General features: G+C 49.6%; 1 protein-coding gene, 1 long non-coding RNA gene and 1 other non-coding gene across 3 annotated transcripts; 1 reads left to right on the top strand and 2 right to left on the bottom strand.

Annotated features, from left to right (window-relative positions):
- Window positions 1-2863: 2863 nt before the first annotated feature.
- Window positions 2864-2982, top strand: LOC120617438 (5S ribosomal RNA). The gene has a single exon (XR_005656919.1). It is a non-coding gene; the product is annotated as a 5S ribosomal RNA (ribosomal RNA).
- Window positions 2983-11463: 8481 nt separating this feature from the next.
- Window positions 11464-17655, bottom strand: LOC120617369 (uncharacterized). Its single transcript, XR_005656899.1, has 3 exons — window positions 17584-17655; window positions 16517-16669; window positions 11464-16037 (listed from the first exon to the last, which is right to left on the bottom strand). It is a non-coding gene; the product is annotated as an uncharacterized LOC120617369 (long non-coding RNA).
- Window positions 17656-18369: 714 nt separating this feature from the next.
- Window positions 18370-22720, bottom strand: LOC120617367 (chymotrypsinogen B). The gene is made up of 7 exons (XM_039881058.1): window positions 22669-22720; window positions 20866-20969; window positions 20686-20765; window positions 20502-20580; window positions 20092-20272; window positions 19022-19155; window positions 18370-18572 (listed from the first exon to the last, which is right to left on the bottom strand). The coding sequence occupies exons 1-7, from the start codon at window positions 22718-22720 to the stop codon at window positions 18411-18413; spliced, it is 792 nt and encodes a 263-aa protein (XP_039736992.1). The 3' UTR covers window positions 18370-18410.
- Between the last annotated feature and the right edge of the window lie 1988 nt (window positions 22721-24708).

Raw genomic sequence — 24708 nt, 5'->3', positions numbered from 1 at the left:
ACTTACCTCTTTCTCTTGGTTTTATAAGGACTATCAGAATGTTAAACAAACCAAAACACACCTATTGAGGTTAGCAGGACTCATGTGAAAGCACTCAGATGGGTGCCAAAGAGCTCAAGTTACTGGAAAGTAGCGCACAAAACCCCATGAGAAGTCCAGACCGTGTCTGTTCACACTAACCATGGCAGTCGATGTGGGAACACTCATTTGTTGATTCATCCCAAAAAGACATCTTGAGTACCAACAAAGGAGCAGGCATTGTGGGCTGCTGGGGATACGATGGTGAATAGATTATATTATGACAGGGCTCCCCAGGATCAGACAAAATCTGGGCAGAAGACAGGCTATGTGATGAAGCAGGAAACAGATTTAGGCTGGGCCTGTCCTTGTGAGAATGTGAAGCCACAGTAGGGTTTTAAATAAAGAGTAGTATTACCTGCTTTTTAAAAAGTAAATGAACACCTTCTGGTCAAGATGGTGTAGGAGGTAGATGCTGTGCTTGCCTCCTCTCGCTAGCACATCAAAATTACAATGAAACTATAGAACAACCATCACTGAGAGTAGCCCGAGGTCTGTCTGAATAGAACAGTCCTGAGGACTATGTAAGAAGCCACCTTTAGACATCTCAAGATGTCTCAAGATGTCTACTACTGAGGACATATGTAAGAAGCCACCTTTAGACTGGTAGGAGGGTTGGAGATGTAAAATAGGTCAGTCTCATAACCTTGGGTGAGGGTTGAAAACCAGGAAGGTTATCTTGGCTGCAGAACCCTCCCACCCCCTCCCTGCCTTCACCGGGAGGAGCGAGGGGTCCCAGCTCCACACTGGGTTCCTCAGCCCAGGGTTTCAGTGCCAGGAAGAGAAGGCCCCAAAAACTCTGCCTGTGAAAACCAGTAGAGATTGTGGCTGAGTGAGACGGAGGGCTGTGGGAGTTGCAGATATTATTCTTGAGGCGCCCGCATGCAGACTTATTCAAGTGATGGACTCACTTGCTCTGAACTCCAGCACTGAGGCAGCTACCCCAAAGGTACCAAGGACATACGGGGAGGAACTGAATTGTCTGACTTCAGGGCAAGAGCTAAGGAGCGGCTCTCTCCCAGACAGAAGTGCTGGTGGAGTCCATTTTTCTTTTGTTGAGCCCTCCCCCTTTCCTGTCCGTATATATAGGCAGCAGCCATATCTGCGTCTCCATCAACTTGTCTAACACAGATAGCCTTACCCAGGTGATTCCCTGAGACCCTGCCCCTCCAAACTTGCAGGCCCACCCAGACTGCTTCCAGTGTTTTTTCCCATACAAATGGCCTGTATTAGCTTATGCTGCAAACTTTCCTAAACTCTTTAAAGTTCACGAAACCCAAAAAAGTAGCATCTGGACTTGGCATGGCATGTACTTCTTGCTGAGCAGCTTCAAGCCTGGCACTAGCAGGAGCCAGCCTTGGCTCCTGACTTAGCTTCTCGAGGTACCTCTAAGCCCAGCACAGGTGGTAGCCATCTGCATATTGTTTGGTGACTCTTGCCAGGTGGCCCTGGGCAGTACACAGGCTGTGCTGAACTTGGCCTGCAGCTGGGCCCTTCCCAGAAGGCCCTTATCTGGAACTAGAGCACCACCCAGGGCTGCATCTGAGGAGGATACACCCGAAGAGCAGACTGGGCAGACAGCAGAGCCCTGCTAAAGTGAATGTACTCCATAGGGTTGGCCCCTCACTGGCAATTCTCACAAAACTAATCAGCCTGAGGGTCAACTTCTCTCATCAGTGAGAAAACAGCCATGGAGGCTCAACTACAACAGGAGGACACAAACCACACCAGGACACACTCTGAGCATCTGGCTCAGGTGACCAGGGAAGACTGTGCCACTGGGCCCCACAGAACACCTACATAAAGCTACTCTACTAAGACTGGGAGACTGGGGAACCCTACCTAATACATAGAAACAAAAGGAAACCACCAAAATGGGGAGATGAACATGATCCAAATGAAAGAACAAAGCCCCAGAAAAACCAAAAGTGGAGACAAGCGATCTACCAGATGCAGAGTTCAAAACACTGGTTATAAGGATGCTCGGTGAACTCAAAAACTAAAAAAGAACCAGTCAGAAATGAAGAATACAGTAACAAGCGAAAATACATGAGAAGGAATCAACAGATAGATGAAACAGAGGATCTAAGCGATTTAGAAGATAAGGTAGCAGAAAACACCCAATCGAAAGAGCACCTAGAAAAAATCCAAACAGAGGATAGTTTAAGGAGCCTCTTGGGCAACATCAAGCATAACATTTGCATCATTGGGGTGCCAGAAGGAGAAGAGAGAGCACGAGAAATTGAAAACTTACTTGAAAAAATAATGATGGAAAATTTCCCTAACCTGCTGAAGGAAAGAGACATACAAGTCCAGAAAGCACAGAGTCCCAAAGATGAACCCGAAGAGGCCCACACCAAGACACATCATCATTAAAATGCCAAAGCTTAAAGAGAATCATAAAAGCAGTAAGAGAAAAACAATTAGTTACCTAATTGCTTTTTAGAGAATTCCCATAAAATTGTCAGCTGATTTCTCAAACTTTGCTGGCCAGAAGAGATTGACACAAAACAGTCAGAGTGATGAAAAAAAGCAAGCATCTACAACCAAGATTACTCTACCCAGCAAACTATCATTTAGAATCGAAGGACAAAGAAATTTCCAGACAAGAACAAGCTAAAGGAGTTCATCACCACCAAGTCAGTGTTACAGGAAATGTTGGAGGGACTTCGTTAAGAAGAAAAAAATAGGTATCAAAAGAATAAAAAAATGGCAATAACAACATATCTATCGACAATTACTTCAAATGAAAAAGGATTAAATACTCCAATCAAAAGTTAGGGTGGTCTACAGCCATTCCACCCTTAACGTGCCCGATTTCGTCTGATCTCTGAAGCTAAGCAGGGTTGGGCCTGGTTAGTACTTGGATGGGAGACCACATAGGAAGACCAGGTGCTGTAGGCGTTTTTTTTTTTTAAAAAAAGATAGGGTGGCTGAATAGATAAGAAAACAAGACCCTTACATATGCTGCATACAAGAGACTCATTTCAGATTGAAAGATACACAGACTGAAAGTAAAGGGATGGAAAAAGATATTTCGTGAAAAATGGAAATGAAAAAAAAAAAATCTGGGGTAGCAATACTTATACCAGACAAAACAGACTTTGAAACAAAGGCTGTAACGAGAGACAAAGAAGGACCCAGTAATCTCACTTCTGGGTATTTAACCAAAGAAACTCAAAGTACTACTTTGAAGGAACATACGTATACATACATCCGTATGTTCATTGCAGCATTATTTATAATAGCCAACATATGGAGGCAACCTGGGTGTCCATCAGTGGATGAATGGATAAAGAAGAAGTGGTACACGTATACAACGGAATATTACTCAGTCATAAAAATAAACAAATAAGAAAATAAAATCTTGATATCTGCAACAACATGGATGGACCTAGAGGGTATTGTGCTGAGGGGAGTAAGTCAGGCAAAGACAAATGCCATATGATTCCACTTACATGTGGAATCTAAGGAACAAAACAAACAAAATAGAAACAAACTCATAGACACAGAGAACGTTTTGGCGGTTGCCAGATGGGAGGGGGGTTGTGAGGTAGGTGAAAAATAGGAAGAGATTAAGAAGTACAAATTGGTAGTTACAACGTACTCGTGGAGATGTAAAGTACAGCATAAGGAATATAGTCAATAATATTGCAATAAGTGTGTATGGTATCAGGTACTACCTTTCTCAGGGTGATCACTTTGTAAGTTATCTAAATGTCTAATCATTATGTTGTACACCTGAAACTATTATAAATTGTATGTCAAATGTAATGGGAAAAATAAAAAGATATTAAAAGAAAATAAATGAAAAGAAAGAAATAAAAAGCAAATGAGCCATGATGCTAACTGGGAGAATTGAGGTAGAGTTGCCCTGAAACCCCACTTAGGAAGAGAAGCCTAAGGCGTGAAGTTCTGCCAGTGCATAGACTCCATTTCAGTTACTTGCAACAAACTCTCAGACAGCAACCTTCTATCTGTTACTGATTGTCAACAATTATTGCAAGGATCCAAGTTCACTTGAATTCCTTCTGCTTCCCTAGAGCTGTACCTAGTGTCTTCTGTTGTTTGCCCCATTCCTCCTGCCTCCGGCCCATCCAGACTCTTGAGAATTACCCACCCCCACCTCAAAACTCTGGAATTCCACGCCCCAGAAAACATGCAGAGTAACTGCAGGTTACCTGCGATAGGGCTGACATTAGCACTTTCCACTCTGTCTGGTTGATGGTGAATGTGGAAAAGAGTTATCAGAGGCCTATGTCTCTGCAGGTTGTCGAGGCCATTACTGAAAATGAGAAAAGGAGAGGCAGCAGACAGCGGATTGATACCTCTTAGGGAAATGAAGAAAGGCCAGGACTGAGCAGAGGCTGCCCCCTTTGAATTGAAGAGGGAGAGATGGGTGTGGGGAGTCCCGTCATGCTGGGAAGTATGCATTCGAAGGTAGCAGAAGGCCTGTGGGGCTGTGGCCTCAGATCACTGCTCAGGACAACAAACGCTTCATGTTGAAAATAAAGCCAGGCTTTGTCTATGACGAGGACTAGGCTAGGGGCAGGGCTAGAACTGGCTGTGGTCAGCTGACATGGCTATACTGGGTACAGGAGCAGCCTAAAGAGTAGAAACAGGATGGCCAGGCCAGGGCAAGAAACGGGCAGCCAAGGGGCACCCTGCTAAGATAAACTCATTTTTGGAGCTGGCCATCTAGAGGAATGGAAGATCCAGGCCTGATAACTTCTTTCCACATTCACCATCAACAAGAGCAGGTAGAAACACATGACCCCAAGGGGGTCAAGCTGGTGAGGATGTTCAGTATGGCTCCCTTGTGGCCTCAGGAGCTCAAATGCTAATGACATTTACCACCAGACCAGTAGTAGCAGTAACAGCAGTACGGCATTAGTGTGATGGTATATAGGTACTGCTTGCTCTTGACAGTATGCTGTCGCTTTCATATGCATTGACAGTTTAAGAGTCAAAAATCCCATGAGACAAGTTTATTATTCTTGTGTATAGATGAAGAGACCACTTCAGAGAGGCTAAGGAATTTGGTTCAGTTAAATGAAGTGGTACAATATTTAAGAGTATGAAAAATTAAGGTTGTATTTTGTAATCTAGAGCAAGCACTGAAAAGAAACCATGGAAAGAGGTACATCTAAAAAGCCAATAGATCAGTTAAAATGGAACTCAAAATATTTTTAATCCAAAATAAGGCAAGAAAGGAGAGAGGAACGAAGAAAGGGGGCGGGGAGAGACAAACAGAAAACAGTGAAATGGTAGATGTAAAATTAAACCACATTAATAAAAGGCAGAAATTGTCAAATGGATTTTTTTTAGAAGACAATACCAAACCACATGCTCTATAAGAATCATATTTTTAATATAAAGACATAGATGAGTGGAAAGTAAGTAGATGGGGAAAATATTACATGTAACCAATAAACATAAGATGCTTGGAATGGCACTAATATCAGATAAAGTAGACTTCAAGACATTACTAGAAATAAAGGGTAATCATTGCTGATAAAAGGTTCAAAAAGACATGTATGTAACATGTATGCAAACGCATGCAAAAATGGACAGAGTTAAAGAACAGACAAACCCACAAGCATAGTCGGACATTTATCACCTCTCAGCAACTGATAGAACTAGACAAAAATTCAACAAAAGTAGAAAATATGAACGCTGTTAACCACTTTGATCTGACAGAAGGTTTTACCAGCAGCTGAATACAACATTTTTTTTCAAGTGCACGTGGCACATTCACCAACATAGACGTGCTGGGCCATACAACAAGCCTAAACGCATCTGAAAGGACTGAAATACAGGATGTATTCTCTGACCACAACAGAATTCAATTAGAAATCGATAACGAGATGACTGTAGTGTAAGCACCTGACAGATTTTTGTTGTTGTTGTTGTTGTTTTGTAATACAAGTGACTGACTTAAGCCTTTGGCTGCTGTGGCATCCACTTCTGAGACTATCTTGGATAAGCATTGCCAGCCACACAACTAGGTAAAGAGCCTATGTGCTTGCACATGTGCACACACACGCACGTGCACACACACACATGCACACGCACACACGTTTCTTTTGTTTTAGAGGTCTTCATTTGACTGCTTGTTTTTCCTTTATCATGCTGTAATTCCTGCTCTTTTTAAAGTTCACTAAAAAAAAGAATGACCCCTCAAAACCATAGACCTCTACTCTCGACTCCAATAAAAGCAGAACCCCGAGTCCACACTGTCTACCCACAACTTTGCTGCGTGGCCCCAAGCCTGCAGTGTACCTTCTAGAAATCTGAGTAATAAACCTTGTTTATTTTTCAAAGCTTACTGATGGTTATTGCGGAAGGCATCTTGCAGTCATCACAAGGACCACAAGGACCAGTCCAGCCGCGAGGTTGGTTCTGAAATGTCTGTCTGGCTCCCTGCGTGAGTGCCCCCAAGCATTTCTAGCTGATAGCATCACTGTCAACAGGCTGCAACCAGAAAACGATTGACGTAGCCACGGCTGGCTTACTGACCAACGCCGGTAGGTAGCCCCATCTGGGAAGGGAACGCAGCTGAACGGCTGTGGCTCTGCTGTGCTTTCGCATGTTGCTCTGTCATGTGTTGCCTATGGTATCCATCCCCGAATGTCACTGGTGCCATAATAATCCAACGATCTTCCCAGAACAGGGTGATCAAGGCCATATGGTCTAACAAGATGTTTAGGCTGCTAATTGTAAAGGCCTTAATTGACATGCACAAGAGGGACCTCATACCTCAAGGCCAAGGAGTGCTCAGGAGGTTAGACTGGAGGATAAGGCTGCTGTCACCACCCAAAGAGAGGCTCTGGCCTAAAGGCACGAGGAAAGGATGCTCGGATAGGGAAGGAGGACAGGACACCTCCATCTTCGACCACCGAGTCGACAGGTCATGCCTGGACCACGAGTCCTAACCCAGGCTAGTCAAATAGCCTTGTGACCGGAACCAACAGCACCGAGACAGGGGCAATGCAGCCGAGGCCACTGTGGCTCTTCATCTCCTGACCGATAGGAGGATATTGTGGGTCCTATCAATGGACAAAAATATAACTGTCCTGAAAATCTGGTGCCAGCACCTCCTAAGAACCCTGAGGACGTGCACCACGTCCTTGACAAACGCAAAACTCCTCTGGACGCTTCCTGGGAGCTGCTCAGTGCTGGGGCACACCAACGTGCCGAGGGCCTGGTTTACGCCCCGGCGGCCAAGGGCTTTCCCAAAGACCCTTTAGTGAGGAACGCACCAGTGGAGGCAGACGCCCCCCACCCAGAGAGGTCGAGTGGGAAAGCCCTTGGGAAGGAAAGTGATATCAGATTCCATAGTTTGACCCAGTGGTCCCCAACCTTTCTGGCACCAGCGACTGGTGCTCCTATGAGCAACTAATGCCTGATGCTCTGAGGTGGGGCTGAGGCGGTGATGCTGGTGCTGGGGAGCAGCCGCAAATGCAGACGAAGCTTCGCCCGCTCGCCCGCCGCTCACCTCCTGCTGTGCAGCCCGGTTCCTAACAGGCCACGGACTGGTACCGGTTGCCATTTAGGAAAAAAAAAAAAGGACAGCTCACTGCCAGCATCAATTTAACATCATGCATAAGGATGCTACGTTTTCTAGGAATTGGTATTTTCAGCAATCAAGAATTACTATATTTTGGAAATGGACATGCCACTGCTAAAAACAGAATGCTATAAATGGAATGATGTCATTTGTCTCCAAGGACTATCAATATACTAGAGCGATGGAAAAATAATAAAAAAGATATTTCGCGGCAAACTTTGGGGGTAAAGTTAGAACTGTAATCCACAAGCTATCTCAGGGTAAATGCTGCAGCTACATGCACTGCTGGCGAATAATCTCGGGGCAAACACGAAATGGGTTAGAGTTCAGTCCTACAAGACTGCACCCTCCCCCGCACTAGAGGCCAGTCACAAGTCCAGGTTGTGACCCGTGCTTCTGATTGACTAAATCTGTTCCCAGGGCCTTCTCCTTGGGTTTAACTAATTTGCTAGGACGGCTCACAGAACTCAGGAAACCTGATTACACACTATATTGTTATGTTGTATATTCTATTCTATTCTATTCTATTCTATTCTATTCTATTCTATTCTATTCTATTCTATTCTATTCTATATTATAAAAGGATATAACTCAGGAACAGACAGATAGAAGAGATTCATAAAGAAAGGTGTGGGAAAGAGCTCGGAGCTTCCTGCCCTCTACAGGACACCACTTTCCCTAGATCTGCACGTGGTCACCAACGTGGCAGCTCTCTGAACCCCGTCCTTTTGAGTTTTTATGGAGGCTTTGTTACGTGAGCAAGATTGATTAAATCATTGTCTGTTGGTGATTGAACTCAGTCTCCAGACCTCTCCCTTCCCTCGAGGTTGGGGGTAGACTGAACCCTCCAACCCTCTCATCACATGGTTGGCTCCCCTGGTAACCAGCCCCCAATCTCTGGTGAGTTCCAAAAGCTACTTCATCAACATAACAAGACATCTTTATGGCTCACATCACTTAGGAAATTCCAAGGGTTTAAGAAGCATGCCAGAAACTGCCAGAAACGAGGATGAAGGCCAAATACAATTTCTTATAAATCGCATTATCACAAATGGGTTTATCATTTCCGTAACCAGAGTGACTCAAATGACCTTCATTTCTAACCCTGAAAATGCCCCATTTGAGCCCGAATCCAGAAGATTCTTTATAAGGCTGCTCCCCCTAATTACAGGGCATCGTGACTACATTTTATTGATACCAAAACCACCCAAAAAGGACTGGAGGGAACCAACATGGAGGCCAGACATGGAGAAGACCCTCCCCCACCCAGATGCCCAGACACTTCAGACTCCTGCCTTCCGCTCCCGCTGCCACGAAGGGTCTGCCTGGAACAAGCGTCCCTCACGGAAGAGGTTCCCCACTCCCTCCCAGTAAGCCCCCCATCGGATATGCTCCTTAAGGAACTATACAGGCAAGCCTCTCCCAGGAGTTACAAACACTTGGTGTTCCCGGCCACTTGACAGCCAGTCTTGAAACTCTAGGCCCTGAAACCAGTATTTGCCCAGCTGCAGCCTCCTCCGCTATCCACCCTCCTGCCACACAATTGCCCTCTGCCCCCAAGCCTGTCCCTGCTACTCTCTCTGCCCCCTCCCTTAACCTCCAGGACTGGCAGCCTCGTAAGGCCCTATCCTAGGAATTTGGTGGCTCCCTAGGACTTGTCCCACTTCCTCGGGGCAATCCCCCCTATACCACTTTGGTGGGCCACAGAGGCAATAAAAATGCAGTCTTTTTTTAGCACTATTAAAAACAGGGCTCGTGTCACTGTCATTCCAGGCAATCCCTCTAAATTCTCTCCTCCTACAGGGCATGGCAGGTAAACAAAGGTTACAAACTCGTTTGTTTGTATTATTGGAACCATTCACTTCAAACCTCCCCACCCTTGCATCCCAAAGAAGTCCAGGCTCTTGGCCTTCCTGGTGGGACTTGCAAATAGATACTGGTGACTCTTCCTATCCCATCAAGATGGTAAACACTTCTTAACATAAACAGGGCGCCTAAAGCCTAGCCCTGTCATTAAAGATGTGAGACAGGGGCCCCTGAGCTCACAATCTCCCCTTTCAGTGTCCCCGGCCACTAGTTAGTGAAAGATGCCTCGCCATTGACCACGGAAATGGCAGTGCTCAGGTTCCCCCATTAAAGCTCCAGTTCCTCATATTATAGAGCTGGCTGAGGACATACAATGGACCCAGAAAGCAGCCTTCACAGTCACCAACCTGTTCTGATCATGGAGGGATCCCAGACCCAGTTTGCTTTCACTTTTGAAGGGATGCAATACACATGGCCTTGACTCCCAACAGAATACTTAAACAGTTCATGTACAATTGCACATGAACTCTGCCTCCACGATTAAGGTACTGTACAACTGGAAAAGTACCATTTTGGGCGTTGTATCAATGACAGTATGCTGAGGGGTCCCCCTGAGGAAATGGTGCAGGCAGGTTGGCACCCCTCACGGACCACTTATTCCAACATGACTGGTCAGTCGCCCCTCACAAGATCCAAGGCCCAGCCTCTCCTCAAGTTTTGGGCTTCTACGTGTGGAAAACTCCCCCAACAGTCAAATACCAATGACCTTTAAACCACTCACTACACTCAGACAGGCATGACACATACTAGGTCTTCTCATGTTCTGGAGATGACACATCCATCATTGGTACTCATTCTTTGTCTTGTACACACAGCCACATCAAGCCTGCCACCTCTCCTTGGGGTGCAGCCCAACAGTACACTGGAGAAGTTTAGACTTCCTGACCCCACGTTCCAGGTGGAGTCCTCGGCCACATCCGACAATGCTTCCTGGAGCCTCTGGGTAAAACATGAGTCTGTGGTTTCAGACCGAGCAGCTACTCCTGTCAGCAGCTGGCTGGATCTACTCTTTGAGAGCCAGCTTTTGGCCTCCTACTGGGCTTGAGATCCAGGGCAGGCCGCCCCTGAATGTGGTTTACCGATTACTCTGAGTTAAATTTACTTGACAAGCAGCTGGTGCCAGAAGGGCACCGTGACCCTATGTCTTCTTGGATTCCAGGAATCAATCTGCTCCGGGAGGGACGAGAGAGAAAAACTTATCACTTCAGCTAAGAGATCCAGGGCCCAAGAGCCCACATAATCAAACCCACCCAAACCCGAACTTTCTTTAGATTTCTCACTAATAAATACCCAAGCCTTGCTTAGGTTCCTAATGAATACTAAGGATTTTTTTTGTCCTGTCAATTCTTCAAATTTATATTTTCTTTGCCTAAAAAAATATATAAAACACTGGCTGTTTCATCATTTCTCTGAATGTATCTATGATCTCCCATGCACAGATATTTAAAATTTCTTTCTCCTGTTAATCCGGTTTTGTGTCAATTTTATTTTAGTCCAGACGTAAGGATTTAAGAAAGGCGAAGGGGGATTCTCTTCCTCCCAACAGGTCCTTTCGAAAACCAAGGTCCTAACTGGCCCCCTCGCCTGTTACTATTCCTGCCCAAGTTCCTGTAATGTCCTAGGCTGGAAACGCCTCCCAGCAGCTCTGCTGGGCCCCTGATGTCTCCTTGGTAAATGGGAACAGTACCTCCAAGAAAGGTCTAACCCTGATGTCAAAGGCCTTTCAGACCACTGAAGGACGTGAGTTCCTCATGCTCAGCCACTTGCCCTTGAACCTTGAGGAAGTGATAGAGAGACTCTCAATTCTTCCTCCTCTGACTACCCTGGGTGCTGCTTAGGACCAGCTGTCAGATGAACAGGCATAATAAAATTTAATTTTATTATGTTTCAGTATACAGTACAATGGTTAGACATTTATGTAGTTTATGAAACGATCCCCCGATTACTCTTTCTCTCCTCTGGCTCTCCACCGAGCCATTTCATTACTGCTGACTCTATTCCCTATGCCATGCTCCCCAGCCCTTTGACCTTCTATCTCATGCGTCAGCAATGTGGGCAGCAGCCAAGGTTGTGGTAAACAAGTACGTTCTCTATTCCCAAATCAAACAGTGACGAAGATCCAGATGGGGACACAGTCCCCGGGGAGACCGACCATACTGGCAGGTTGATTTCCTTGTCCCGCTGCCCCCTTCTGCTGGGGCTTCCAGATTGGCTGTCACAATCATCGATACATGGGACTCCTCTCGGCAACTCCCACCTGGAATTTCTCCTCAAAACAGGTTGTCTCTTTCCTTACAACACTGACTCTTATCCCCTTTGTATCGCTGGACATTATGGACTCTGACCATGGTACCCACCCTCAGGAGACTCAGCAGTGGGCTCCGTGACACAGCATCCTTTGGAAGCTCCATCCGGGTTCCCCCTGCCCAGGGCTGGCCTCGCCCAGTGTCAGAACAGCCTCCTCAGAGACTCTCCTTAAGTCACTTCCAGGCAAATGGTTCCCCGAATGGATCGAACTCTTGCCCCAGCCCCACATCCCGATTATGACGCATCCCCCAAAATTCCACTTTGGGTCATCTCTGACCATCCTCAAGCTTTTCCCCTCCAAAACCACATCCTTTTTATTTTTTCCTGACTTCACGTGCCCCTTCTTGCTATGATTTTTCCAGCACCTCACCATCTGCTCACACTGGTGACTTGATGAAGGGCAAATAGTCCAATATGACCCCCTAATCATGGAATGCCCGCCCCTCAGGCCAAAAGCCCATCAAGTTAGCTCGAGATAACTTCCTCAGAAACCATGACACCGCCGAGGACTCTCCAAAAGGTGCCACTTCCGTGCTGACCTCTCTCCCGGAATAGAGTGGCTACAAGGGATAGCTAGCTCATGAAACTAAATTCCCCTACTAATTTACGGAAAGTAGAAATCGTCGCCTCAGGACAGTGTGGGTGGCACCGTTTGGGTGTCAAGAGAAAAAGAAACCCTCTACTTGGTAGATGCAAGCCACGCTTGGAGATGAGACTATGGCAAGAAAGCTACACGTGGTGGCCTGAGCAAAATGGTATCGATGAAGCCATTTCAGAACGGACCAGAGCCGCCATCCCAGAGGAAAGGCCTTGCATGTCTTGCGTCTTGAACCCTTGGAATGTTTGACTTGGGCAAAATAAACTTTGCATCGTGTCAGCCCAGTGCTGCCTTCCAAATGACCCCGTGCAGTCCCTTAGAGGAATGTGGACCTCGTGACCACAAGGACTGATGTGTCTGACCCGAGAATACCGTAGATCATTAGCAACAACAGAAATTTCTTCCTTCTACTCATGTAATGGCTTCCTTCCCCCTTCTCATAAAAACCCATGTTTTCGCTCCATAATCGGAACATTATCTGGGGTTCTGCCTGATTCAGTGCTTCCCCAATAATTATTCTCTGATTCTTTGAGAGGCTTGTTACCTCTCACTTTGGCTTTTTATTTTTAGGTTAACATGACCCACAACTTTCTCAGCGAGAGAGCAACCGCACTCAGCTATTAGTCAATATGCAAATAGCTCAGCCAGAAGAACCTGACTCAAGCTCATCAAATGTTAGTGCTCTGTGGGGCTGTGGCTATTCTTAGGGCTTTGTAGGGCCCTTGGGCCTAACCATCACACAGATCCAATGCTGGAATAATGCCGCTCCAACTCATAATCGCATCATAGGATGAAAAAGCGTAGAAAGTTGGAGAACTCTATTGGAAAAGCTCAGGCCAGCATGCCACTGAGTCTGGGCAGCAAAGGGCCCTCTGGAAGTGATGTCTAAATGACACTCAGCCCCAGACTTCTGTACATCAGACTTGTGTGCTTCAAGCTAACTGGCCCTATAACTGCCTGCGCATAAAACCCATCTGCTGACAGGGACTGTGCTCCCACAATTTGTCCTGCCCTCGTGGTCAGTCCCCGGGATGCCTAAATATCATCTGTAAGACCTCCCTTAGCCTGTGATATAAACGTGCCCAGAATCTGTGTGTTTTGGAGGAGCTCCTCTGGGAATAAAAGGACAACTACCTGATCTGTTGCAAGGTCACTCAGGCTGGCCTCCTCCAGCCCATGACCAACACCCCGATGAGGTAGTCACATGGGAGGATCACCCACTGCCTGGGTGGCCACTAGTCCAGAGAACATATCACCTTGTTGAAACCTAGCCACTTGTCCCGATGGCCCAAGATGTTAAAATATTCCACAATATCACCCGAATCTTTGAAGAGATTCCTAGGTCCCAAGATCACTGACCTGTTTTGTGGCTGCACATCCTGTAAGCTTGTGACGACGGCTATGGACTGAATTTGACTATCGCCTGTATGATTATCATAGGATTTGCAACTACGTTCTTTAGATGTGTACTTGCTTGGTTACAACTCCCCTATCCCAGACTTTTAACATATCCGCAACCCAGGCTGCCAACGTCCTGTCCACTGCCTTGTGTCACAGGGTGGACTGTAGTGTAAGCAGCTGACAGTTGGTTTTGTTGTGAGTGCCTGGCTTAGGCTTCTGATTGCTGAGGTGTCCACTTCAACGATGGCTACCTCACAGAGATGAAGGACCAGGCCACCCTCCCCACCCCAAAAGCTTCCTTTGTTTTAGAGATTTCTGATAGACTCAGATAACTGACCATTTGTTTTTCTTTCTCCCGCTTTACATACCATTATGATGATCAAGGACACAGGTGAGTCCAATGGAGTGCAATTAGTTTCTAATGCGATTCCAGGTGCCACATGGGAGCGGAGGGGAGGGAACAAGGAGGAGGGAACATCTCACGCTGGTTGAGGCCAAAAAGGCCTGATACAAATTCAAGGTGCTGCACAGTGCCAGGTTTTTGACTGAGGCAACTTAGCCGGCCCATCGCCTGACCTCGATCTCTTCTCATTGTATAGACCGAGCAGAGCCTCTTCGAGGGGTCCTTCTGCTCTGCCCCAGGGCTGCCAGGTTCTTTTCACCAGGCAGGACCCCAGCTGCCACTCATGATGGAAACTACAGCCACCTGGCCCCTGTTATCCCGGGCTCTGGCACATCACCATCAGCCTCAGTCCTGCAGTGCCTCCTACCACTTGCTTGGGCTCAGTCTAGTGGGCACCTCTGATGAACTTCGCCACTGGGCCCCCCCAATCAGCTCCTTCCCTCTTGCTCTGGCAGATGGGTGCAGTCTTCCAGGCCTTCCTGCGAAAGCCACCCATTGGCATTCTTCCTGATCTAGCGCCTCGCGCCCGCTCTACCCCGCCCCTGGCCGAGCCCTTTGATCCCTTCTTCCACCACCGGACACGGCGATGCTGGCATTTCCACCTCACTCAGTGGGCTCCAGGGCCACTTCCAAGCTTCTGAGAGCCATCATGGCAGCATGTGGGCTCGGCGGTCTGGCAAGGGCATTAAAACCTCCATCCTGAGTGAGTGTGCTCCCAAATCAATACACTCTCCCATATCCATTTTAGGTTCTGCCCCAACCGTGATCAAGCACTCTCGAGGTCCAGCCCCCATCATCCTCTCCTGGCCCCGGCCAGCACCTGCTGCCTGGGTCCTGCAGCTCCCTGGGGAAGGAGTCTCTACTCTCTTCCCAGGCCCCACACACCATCATGGCCAGGAGCAGAGTTGGGGCCAATGCTGGGTGTCATTGTCCTGCAGGACTCTGACCTTGTCCTAACAGACCTGTCTAGGGTGAGGGTTTAACCTTTGGATCTTGGCTGCTCTGGGACTCGGTCCTGGACCAGTCTTCGGTGCCTGCGACCGCAGGAGGCGAGAGCCTCTCTGTGGGCAGCTCCCCGGCTTCCGCAGCCAGCTTTCACTTGCCTGTGAATCATTCTCAGCTTTTTCTTTTTCCAAAGACTTGACCGTGCTTAGCAACAGCTGCACCACTTCACCATCCTTATAATTTCTCCCTCCATATTTCTCAACCTCCCAATATCTGGAACCCACTAGTGAGTTCTTTTCCACCAGAATACCACCGCAGTTTGTCAAGTCAGTGGCAGAAGTTTTAACAATTCCATCGTTACCTTGTGCCAAGGTCCACGTTCCCTGTACCAACAGTGAAGGGGTCCTTGTTGCCAGCCAGCAGTCAGTGCTCCAACTCCAGAATCCCAACTAGCATGGGGGAAGTTTATCGGAGAAGCCCCAAGAGATGGACGCAGGGTCAAGCAGAGGGAAAAACAACCTCTTCACTATCCCAAGTTTGGGCTAAGAAACTGGGGCTTTAAAAACCTCACTGCCCAATCAGCCATGTGGACCGCCCAGAAAAGAGGCATGACCCTGATCAAGACGATTCTCTTCAGCTGAGGAAATTTGAAGAGCGGAGGAGGCACAGCATGGGGGCTGTCTGCTGGCAATGCTGGGTACAAGTCATTCCTGGCAGGGCTCATCACAGCCCATCATGGTGCCCAATAGACTGGGTGCAGACTCCGGGTGAGAAGTGACTGTTGAATGGTGTGGCCTTCTCTGGCTGTACACAGTGACTAACTCTTCTGATTGATTCAGATGTTTCAGTTAAGTAGGAAGCAAGTTCACCTACAGACAGAGAAAAGGTGGGGAGAAAAGGTGCATCGTGACAAACAAGGTCTAACGGAACAAGAATATGCAGACCCTTCCCTGGGGGCGGCTGTGGGGGAAGCGTGTCTGGTGCTTAACTGTCCTTTTCAGTATAACACCTAATTCAAAATATTTGGAATAACTTGGGTAGCTATGTCTACTTTTTCAACTGTAATTTTTATGAAATTTAAATGCAGCTAAACTACTCCTGATGAAAAATTATCATCATAATTGAGATGTGTTAGAAGTGCAAATTACACTTTGGATTTCAAAGACCGGCATGAGAAAAAGAATGTAAAATATACCATTAATAATTTTAAAACGTCGATTACAAGCTGAAATGATAATATGTGGATATATTGAATGAATTAAAAACAGTGTATTAGTAAAATTCAATCACCTATTTCCTTTGACTTTCTTAGGCTACCAGATAATTTAAAATCACTTATTTGGCTCACGTTTCTTTGGTGCACAGCAGCGGGTTAGAAGCCAGAGGCCAGGCATAGCCATGTGGTCTTCACATTGACCACCAGGTGGCAACCTTATCTCAGGACTGAAGTTTCAGACTCCAGGAGGCTGCCTCGTCCAAGATGGATCATCTCGAAGGAACCCTAAAGAAAAACACCAAGATACAAAGAAAACTAGGAGAAAGACCTGGGAGAGGAGAGAGGAGAGGGGCATTTGAGCTGGAGTTGTGTGTGGTCCTCGCTGTGGGCTCAGCTGTGGGAGGAGAGTAGGAAATGAACCGTGAGAATTCTGTCTGCTTCTCTCCCAGCTCCAGTGCTTTGGGGAAATGGGAGCCTGCGCCAGGCCCATCTATGCTAGCTAGTACAGGTGTCCTCGAAATAAACGGGGTGTGCAGAAGCTCTGTGCGTGTGAGAAGCCAAGGAGGACAGGAAGACCACCTCCGTGGCCCCATCCCAACACCCTCCCACACACATACACACCCCTTCCGGGTGCTGCTGAGCAGGAAATGGGGCCCAGGGCAGTTTCTTGGTGGGACTGGCAGTGAATAGCTGTGATCTTCTGGTACCTAGACCTCTTCCACTGCCTCCCACGCCTGAGCTCAAGGGACTGACAGCCGCTAGGGACTCTGACCTCTCTCCATGTGTGTTGCAGGACTTAGTACTCAATGCCTCTGTGGGAATATGCACTCATAGGCGAAAATAATGAGAATTCTGAGGGCCTCGGTTGCTTCAGCAGAAATTCACATATTGGAGCTTCAATAAGAAAAATAATTACAATGGATCAAAACCCTCAAATATATTTAAATCCATGAGTACCTAATGATTCTCAAAAACAAAAACGAAGTTGATAGGGTCACCTTTGGGAAAGGATAGAGAACAAATTCATTATTTTAAAAATCGGTAAAAGGAGAAAACATTTTTAAAAACCTGTAAAAGAAAAAGAAGCATATACTCTCTGCATGAACAGTACCACTGGGTAATTGAATGATAGATAGAGAATTATCTCTCTAAAAGTATTCCAGATGATAAGTGAAAAAGCAATGTTAAAATTAAGTTACCACCACTTTGCAAGCCCTCCAAGAACTGATGCATCCAGGCATGAGCATCAAAATCATCTGACCTCAGAAAAAGAGGGCCAGCCAGTCCTGACAGCTCCTGATGAAGAACACAGCTCCACCTACAGTCTGGTGGAACAGATTGAACCTGAGTCTGATCAAGCCTCCAGATGTAACTGACTAATCTCAGAAAACACAGGGGACAAGGCGGTAGCTGAAAGGACAGTGGTGCCAACCTCAGGGTCTGGATTGATATGTCCCAAGCTATGCTGTTTTGCGCGTGTACCATGTGTCCGGGGTCCTGGGGTCTGAGGCAGAGAAAGGTGGAGATAGGATGCTCACTCCATGGCACTGGGTGTGGGGAGCTAAAGGCAGAGGTGCCTGGAGCATGTGGTGGAGGGAGAAATACATGACTACGCTATCTTGGTCTCAGTGCCAACCCTTAAGGGCTATGGACTGCATAGCAAGGCCAGGGACTCCTGCCTTCTAGAAAGCTCCATGGGCCAAAGCTGGCCCAAGCAAATAGGACCTGGATTCTACCCCAAGGGGAAGTCCTGAGCGGGAAAGCTGAGATAAAAGACAGCTTCCTGAGGACACGGGGCTTGCGGGGAATACCTGTTCCCCTGGAGACAGAGTGGTCACATTGCCCCCTGGTGGCGAATATGGAAACTGCAGCCCCACATCCCCTAGGGCCAAGCCCGCGCGCGTGCAAAAAGCGCACACACCCACCCCAACCCCCCACCTCCCCCACACAAAAACGTGCAGTCAGTGTTTCTGTAGCGATGCCTTTAATGGGAACACTCAAAGTTGGGACGGTAGGGACCACAGGTTCAGTTAGCAGCCAGGATCTTCTGGACCCAGGGTATGAGCTCCGTGACGCGGGCGTACACTCCAGGTGTGGAGGTGGAGCAGGTGCTACTGCCCCAGGACACGATGCCCACCAGGGTCCAGGATTCGTCCTTCCGGCAGACCAGGGGGCCGCCAGAGTCACCCTGCAAGAGGAAAAAGATGAAAGAGGTTGCTAGGGCCCTAGTGTGCCCCGACCCGGCCGAGTCCAGGGGGCGTGCGGAGAAGTGACAAGTGCGGGCTCAGTGGCCGTGCATGAGATACGTGGTTCTGGGCTATGTGGCAGCCCCGTCTCTGCCACCTGCTCCGAGAGGGCCTGGGGCAGGTGGCTTACGCTCTCAGCCCGGCCATCAGGAGTAAAATGGGCTGCAAACGTCCAGCTCACAGGGTCGGTGACAGATTAAACACCCCTGGGAAGCCCCGCACTACATCCGGCCCTCACGAGGCATCTGCTAGTGCTGGTCCTGGCTTTCGCGGGGGCAGCGAGCAAGGAGTGAGGTTAAGCAGACGGTGACAGAGAGGAGCGGGCCTCCTGGCCTGGCCCGGGTGGGCCGAGGTCAGTGAGGGTGGCAGGGCGGCCGGAGAGAGACCACACCTTGCAGGAGGAGACGCCGCTGGCGCCGGCGCAGACCATCACGTCGCTGATCTTGCTGCCCCAGAACGTCTTGCATTCGGCGTTGGACAGGAGGGGCAGGGCCGCCTGCTGCAGCTTGTCGGGGGTCTTGTTGGCTGGAGGGACAGAGGGGTGGGGTCAGTGCTCCTCACCCGCCGGCCTACCCTGCATGGGAGAGACCAGGGGCTTCTCTGCCCTGGCCCCACCCTGGCCCCGCGTGGTCCTCATCCTTCGCCATCACGACGGACATGGATATAGAGCTCCTCGCCTTCCCTCAGACCCTACCAGATCTGTGGGACAAGGTTCCTTCCCAGTGCCACTCCAGGCAGTGGTGACATCGGTTCAAGCACGGTGGTTCAAACAAAGCCCGCCCTGCCAGGTCCGGGCACAGCGTGGGTCCTGCCAGCCACCGTGTGGTGGGTGGAGGGGCCGTGTCCCCATTCCAGAGAAGGGGGTGACATCGTTCTGACTGGAGACACTGGAGGGGACCCGCCACTCTTGGCAGCGATGAGGGCGCAGCCTCCCCCTGCTGCCCTTTCCTGGCTGCTTCTGTCCCATAAAGGGACCAGCCGGGCGAGCCGTGACCTTGGCAGAACTTGGGACACGGCAGGAGGAAAATCGGGCAGAGCCAGCAGCCGGGGAAGGTGAGATGAGGCTGGACTCTCAGGGCCCCAAACCAGACCTGGACCTGTGAATCTCCACCCAGACTTCACGGTGAGGTGGACGCACCCGCCCTCCCCACATCGCAGAGAAGTCCCGGCTGGAGATGGGACACTGTCGAGCTGGGTGCAGGGTGCTGAGGGCGGTACTTGCTGGTTCTTAAGTGTTTCTTCAGCAGCTTGCTGTTCGAGTGTACGTTACACCGTATTTTATTCCTGTTTTGTAGGTTTTTAGTTAGCAGAATTTAAATAAAGAAATGGGAAGATTTATGACTATTGGAGCTTAGACAAAATTTAAAAAGAGACCTGTGGGTCCCAGCTGGAGACGCCTGCTGCTCAGGCAGCCCCAACCCCGCACACGGCTCGTGGGTGGAAAGGCCACATGACGCTCACCATTGTACTTGGTCCTGCCCCAGCCAGTGGTGGCACACAGCGACCCGGCGGGGAAGTCAGCGTCAGCGTCAGGCAGGCACACGGCGGACACGGTCTTAGAGAAGCGGGCGGGCGTGGCCAGCTTCAGCAGGGTGATGTCGTTGCGGACGGTGAGCATGTTGAACTTGGGGTTCTTGAAAACCTGTGGGGCGAGGCCAGAACTGCGAAGTGAGGCCCTGGCATAAATCAGCGACCCGCAGCTGTCAAGGAGACAAACTCCTCTGCCGATGACCCATTCAGGGCGAGGAGACCCTGACCGGCCGCGAGCATTCTGAGGCCCAGTGCCGGGTCTGCAGGCTCCCCTCCCTCCTGCCCCTGTCCCAGCCCCTCGGCCGAGCTTCCCCGGCCAGTGTGGCAGGGCCTGGGCATACCTTGGCGATCTTCAGGACCTGGACATTCTCCTCTTCCGAGCCCTGGTCAAACTCCCCGGCCACGACCAGGTGGGAGGTCCTATGGGAAGCACGTGGGGCTTTAAGGACCTGGAACATGCCCTGGTCCCTTTGCCCGCCCAAACTGGAGCTGGAAGCAGAGCCCTGAGCCTGCCCGGGCCCTCACCTGACCCCACAGTGGGCAGCGGTCACCACCCAGTCCTCGCTGATGAGGGAGCCCCCGCAGAAGTGGAAGCCGGTGCTGTCCTGGGGGAACATGGCAGGGTTGGCGCTGGCTGAACACCGGCAGCTCCCAGCGGGCCCACCACCCAGTGTGTCCCCGACTCGTGCAGAATCCCCCACTCACCTGCAGGGACACCTGCCAGGGCCAGGAGCCGGGGATGGCATCCTCCCCATTGACGATCCTGGACAGGCCACTCAGCACGGGTTGGATGGCGGGGACCCCGCAGCCTGGGGAGTCGGGCGGGAAGAAGGGCTGAGGCAGGAGGCATCTGCAGGAATCTCGATTTCCCCCTCAGCCCGCCCAGGCCAGCACAGGACCCCACTGCCACACCCACTGCTCCTCTCAGAACCTCCTCCAGGCACCCTCCAACCTTCGGCTCAGGGATCTCCCCTCCACGCAGCCTGCTGACCCGTCACCCTTCCAAGGATGCAGAGGGTCGTCCTGCCCAAAAAAGCAGAAATCAGACTGCCTGGCTTGAGTCCTCTCAGACCAATCGCTGAAGCTCCATTGCTTATTTTTCTCAGTAAACCGGGGAGCAAAGGATGCTAAGTCACAGGCCAAAGCTCACCCGTCAGGTTGGTGGGGTGAGGGGCGTGCGGAATTAAAATCTGATAGGCCAAGTGCACGGGGAATCCGGACCTCATGACACCAGCGAGGGGAGTGTGACAGCTGGGCCCGTGCTGGATTCTCTGCTCCGGAGATTTCAGGAACTATTCTTTGTGCAAGGTTGTAGTGTCTTAATTAGTTAGTAAATGAGAACTTCGATTCCACAGCATGAAAGGACACACTGAGGAAACGGGAAACAAAGGACTCAAACGGTCACAGAAGAATGAGAAAGGATGCGTATTTCATGTGTCTGTGATGCATTCGGTGGGTCAGGACAGAGGGATTCTCAGCCCCCTGTGCTCGGGTGTCACAGTGGGACAAGGAAGGAAAGTCAGGCTTGTACAGGCCCCGCGACCAGCCGGGCTGCCTCGAGGGTCACACAGGCCTGGCCACCTGCCCCTCCTGCTCCTGGGAACAGGGAGGGGGACCAGCCACTCGGGAAGATTATCACCAAAACGTACGTCATCATAATGATCTATTTTCTTGTAACAGCAAAAAAGATTAGAACTGAACTGTCATGTATTTACACAGCTGAGTACTTGTTAAATGGGCTGGGTCATCGATGGGGATAAGTCTAAAACATGGTGTGGGTGGGAAAAGGCAAACAATATCATGCTGTTTATGTAAGCTTTTACAAGGGTTATACATTGTTTATGGAGTTATAAATATGTAGTAAATTGGTTCAAAAATTCCCAAAATAACAAAAAACCTTGCACAGAAATGATACACAGCAAGTTCAGAAGAGAGGTCACCTTCTAAGGGGAGGAAGGGAGGGCAGAGGGGAGCTTTAGTTGAATCTATTTTGATTGAAAAGAAATACCTCAAGCAAATCTGCAAAAATGTAACATTTGTTAAACCCTGATGATCACTGAGTTGTATAATTTTCTGTATTTGTTACAATTCTTTTTTTTAAATAGAAAATAAAACTTTAGCAAGTACCCGGCACAAAATAAAACACTCAGCTGGAGGCCTTGGGAGGTGTCTGCGACCACACTCTGCCCACAGCACCTTGCCTGGGCCGCTTCTGGGGCCTCAGGCCTCAGCCGGGCTCAGACTGGTCTTTTCCACTTTCCACCCGCCTGGCGCAGCGCACGAGGCTCAGAAAGCTCTCCAAGGACCCCTCTCCTCCCTGCAGCCTCAGCTTGCCTGTCTGGACACGAGGCCTGTGGGTACCGGGAAGGGGCCTCAGAGCTTCCTTTTGGCCAGGCCCCGGGGCCCACTTCAGACAGAGCCCCTCTGGTGAGGCCTGGCTGCAGGGCCACTGGGGGCTCAGGGACCTCCTCCCCACCTCCTCACAGACCTGGCTGCCCTGACACTCACCGAAGGCGGCCCCCACGAGGGTGAAGCAGGAGAGGAACCAGAGAAAGGTCATGTTGCTGCAGTCAGGGAGATGTGGGGTGACTTCCGTGAGGGCCCCTATTATAGCCCCTGGAACCCCCAAAAGCCCGCCCAGTGCCCCTGGCCCTACCCTGTCAGAGGAGCCTGAGAGCCACCCTCCCTGTTATTCAGGGACCTTCAGCAACAAGTGGGGGCCCAGCGCCTCTCACAGCCCAGCCTGGCTCTTAGCCCGGGCCCCCCCAGCCCCTGAGAAAAGGGCAGCTGCCCTGGCCCAACGTCATCCAGAAGACTTGGCAATGCCAGGCAGTCCAAGGGCACTGCAGCAAGGCCAGCACCCAGGCTGGGAGCCCGGGCCCCGCAGAGCCCAGCTCTGTGCGGTCTTTGCCAGGAAGCGGGTACGGGGGGCTCCGCCATACCCAGTGCAACAGGGAGGGTCCTCAGCTCCTAATTCCAGGGGATTTCACCATGGGATCGAAGAATTAAAAGAATCCCAGCTGGCCGTTATTGGGAGGCCTCCAGCCCTATGAAGATAGGCTGCCGGTTCTCAGCAAGGAGCATGTTCAATGTATTACTCCTCAGAAAGTAAAGTATTATAAGGGTATTCTGGATTATCCAGAAGGTTGCCTCGAAACCAGCCCAGCCAAGCAACTTCAGAGTGGGTGTGAGGGCGTGTGTGGGCCCGAGGGGGTCACCCGTGGTGGCTGACAGGCCACCCCATGTCTACTGTTGGGCTCACCTTAATTCTCTTTTTCTGTGATACTTCACAATTTAAGAAACTAGTCATTGCGTAAAGGTTTTGTTTCTTATAAAATGGGGCTTCGATTCTACACCATTAAAGGATTCTACACATTGAGGAAATAGAAACAATTTAATTGTCACAGAACAATGAGAAAAGGACCAGTGATGCTTTTGAACCACGTAGAGGCTGAATGACTTCTCAGCATCTGTGCACAGGCTCCTTCTCTCCCCTGGGCCAGGCCCTGGTCTGGATGCCAGGTCACTCACGAGACCAGAGCACACGCGCCCCTGCCCTCATGGGGACCAGGCCCTAAGGACACAGACAGATGCTAAACAAATAAGAATATAATGCTTAAAGTCCCGTGATCCCCAGAACTGGAATGGGGAACACTGCCCTGGATAGTCCAGTGTGGGCCTCACTGATGAGACAGTTTGAAAAAAAAAAAAAATGCACCAGGCGAACCGAATCTTCTTCCAACACCTCTAGGGCCCTGCGGTCAGTAGGCCATGGTCACCTAGGGAGATGGGTGGTCAGAGTGAGCAGGACAGTGGCCCTGGTCTTCATTTGAACCTGACTGGATTTGAAGTTTTCTCTCTGTAAATTTAGTTTTGTTTTACAGTTGTGTTCTCATCAGGGGGATATTCAAAATGTTTAATTAATTACCCAGCATTTCTGACCAGTGTGAACAGTGGCCATGGCTGGGACAGGCTGTGGGGAAGGGCTGAGGCAGCCAAATTTGAGGGACATAGAGGGCGGGGCCAGCAGCTATTTAGTAACGGGGTCTGAAACTTTTTTGATGTTTTAACGGGCTGTGTGGTCACCTAGGGTTGTCCTGGCTGATTGTCAGCCTTGGCTTTGAGCAGAAGGAATCCGTATTTAAATTCCAGTCCAAGGTAATTTATTGCAGTATTAACATTCACTCGTTTCAAGCAGGCAGCCAAGCCATTTGCATTCTCCTTGACGCGAGGATTTTTCCAGAGCAGAAAACGAAGGGCTCGAAGTCGCTGGCTCTGAGGGTCCGCCGTGCACGCGAACTCCCAGCCAACTTCAGACGAGGGAAATGGCCACGGACGTCTACACCTGGTCTGCAAGGAGGCTTGCGTGTATTTGCTGAGATGGTTTCTCCTTTGAGCAATGCCTTTCGGCCCCAACCTCTGCCCCGTTCAAGCAGACCATGAGAGGAATGCTGCCCAGAAACAGGGCGACCATTTGCTACAGAGCGATAGCCTTTGCTGCTTCCCTAAAGCCATCACCTCCTTTTTGTCCACACAGAGGGTTCCCAC

Source organism: Pteropus medius, unplaced genomic scaffold (assembly GCF_902729225.1).
Source record: "Pteropus medius unplaced genomic scaffold, Ma_sr-lr_union100, whole genome shotgun sequence".
In the NCBI taxonomy this organism is placed as follows: domain Eukaryota; kingdom Metazoa; phylum Chordata; class Mammalia; order Chiroptera; family Pteropodidae; genus Pteropus; species Pteropus medius.
The sequence above is the reverse complement of the archived record's forward strand: the minus strand, read 5'-3'. Positions and strand labels throughout refer to the sequence as shown.

What these genes read in the sequence shown, in the direction of transcription:
- LOC120617367 (XM_039881058.1), bottom strand. Translation starts at nt 22,720, where the DNA reads ATGACCTTTCTCTGGTTCCTCTCCTGCTTCACCCTCGTGGGGGCCGCC. An exon ending in GCTGCCCACTGTGGGGTCAG is followed by an intron (nt 20,581 to 20,685) that starts GTGAGGGCCCGG and finishes TGCTTCCCATAG; the next exon opens with GACCTCCCACCTGGTCGTGG. An exon ending in AGGTCCTGAAGATCGCCAAG is followed by an intron (nt 20,273 to 20,501) that starts GTATGCCCAGGC and finishes CTCGCCCCACAG; the next exon opens with GTTTTCAAGAACCCCAAGTT.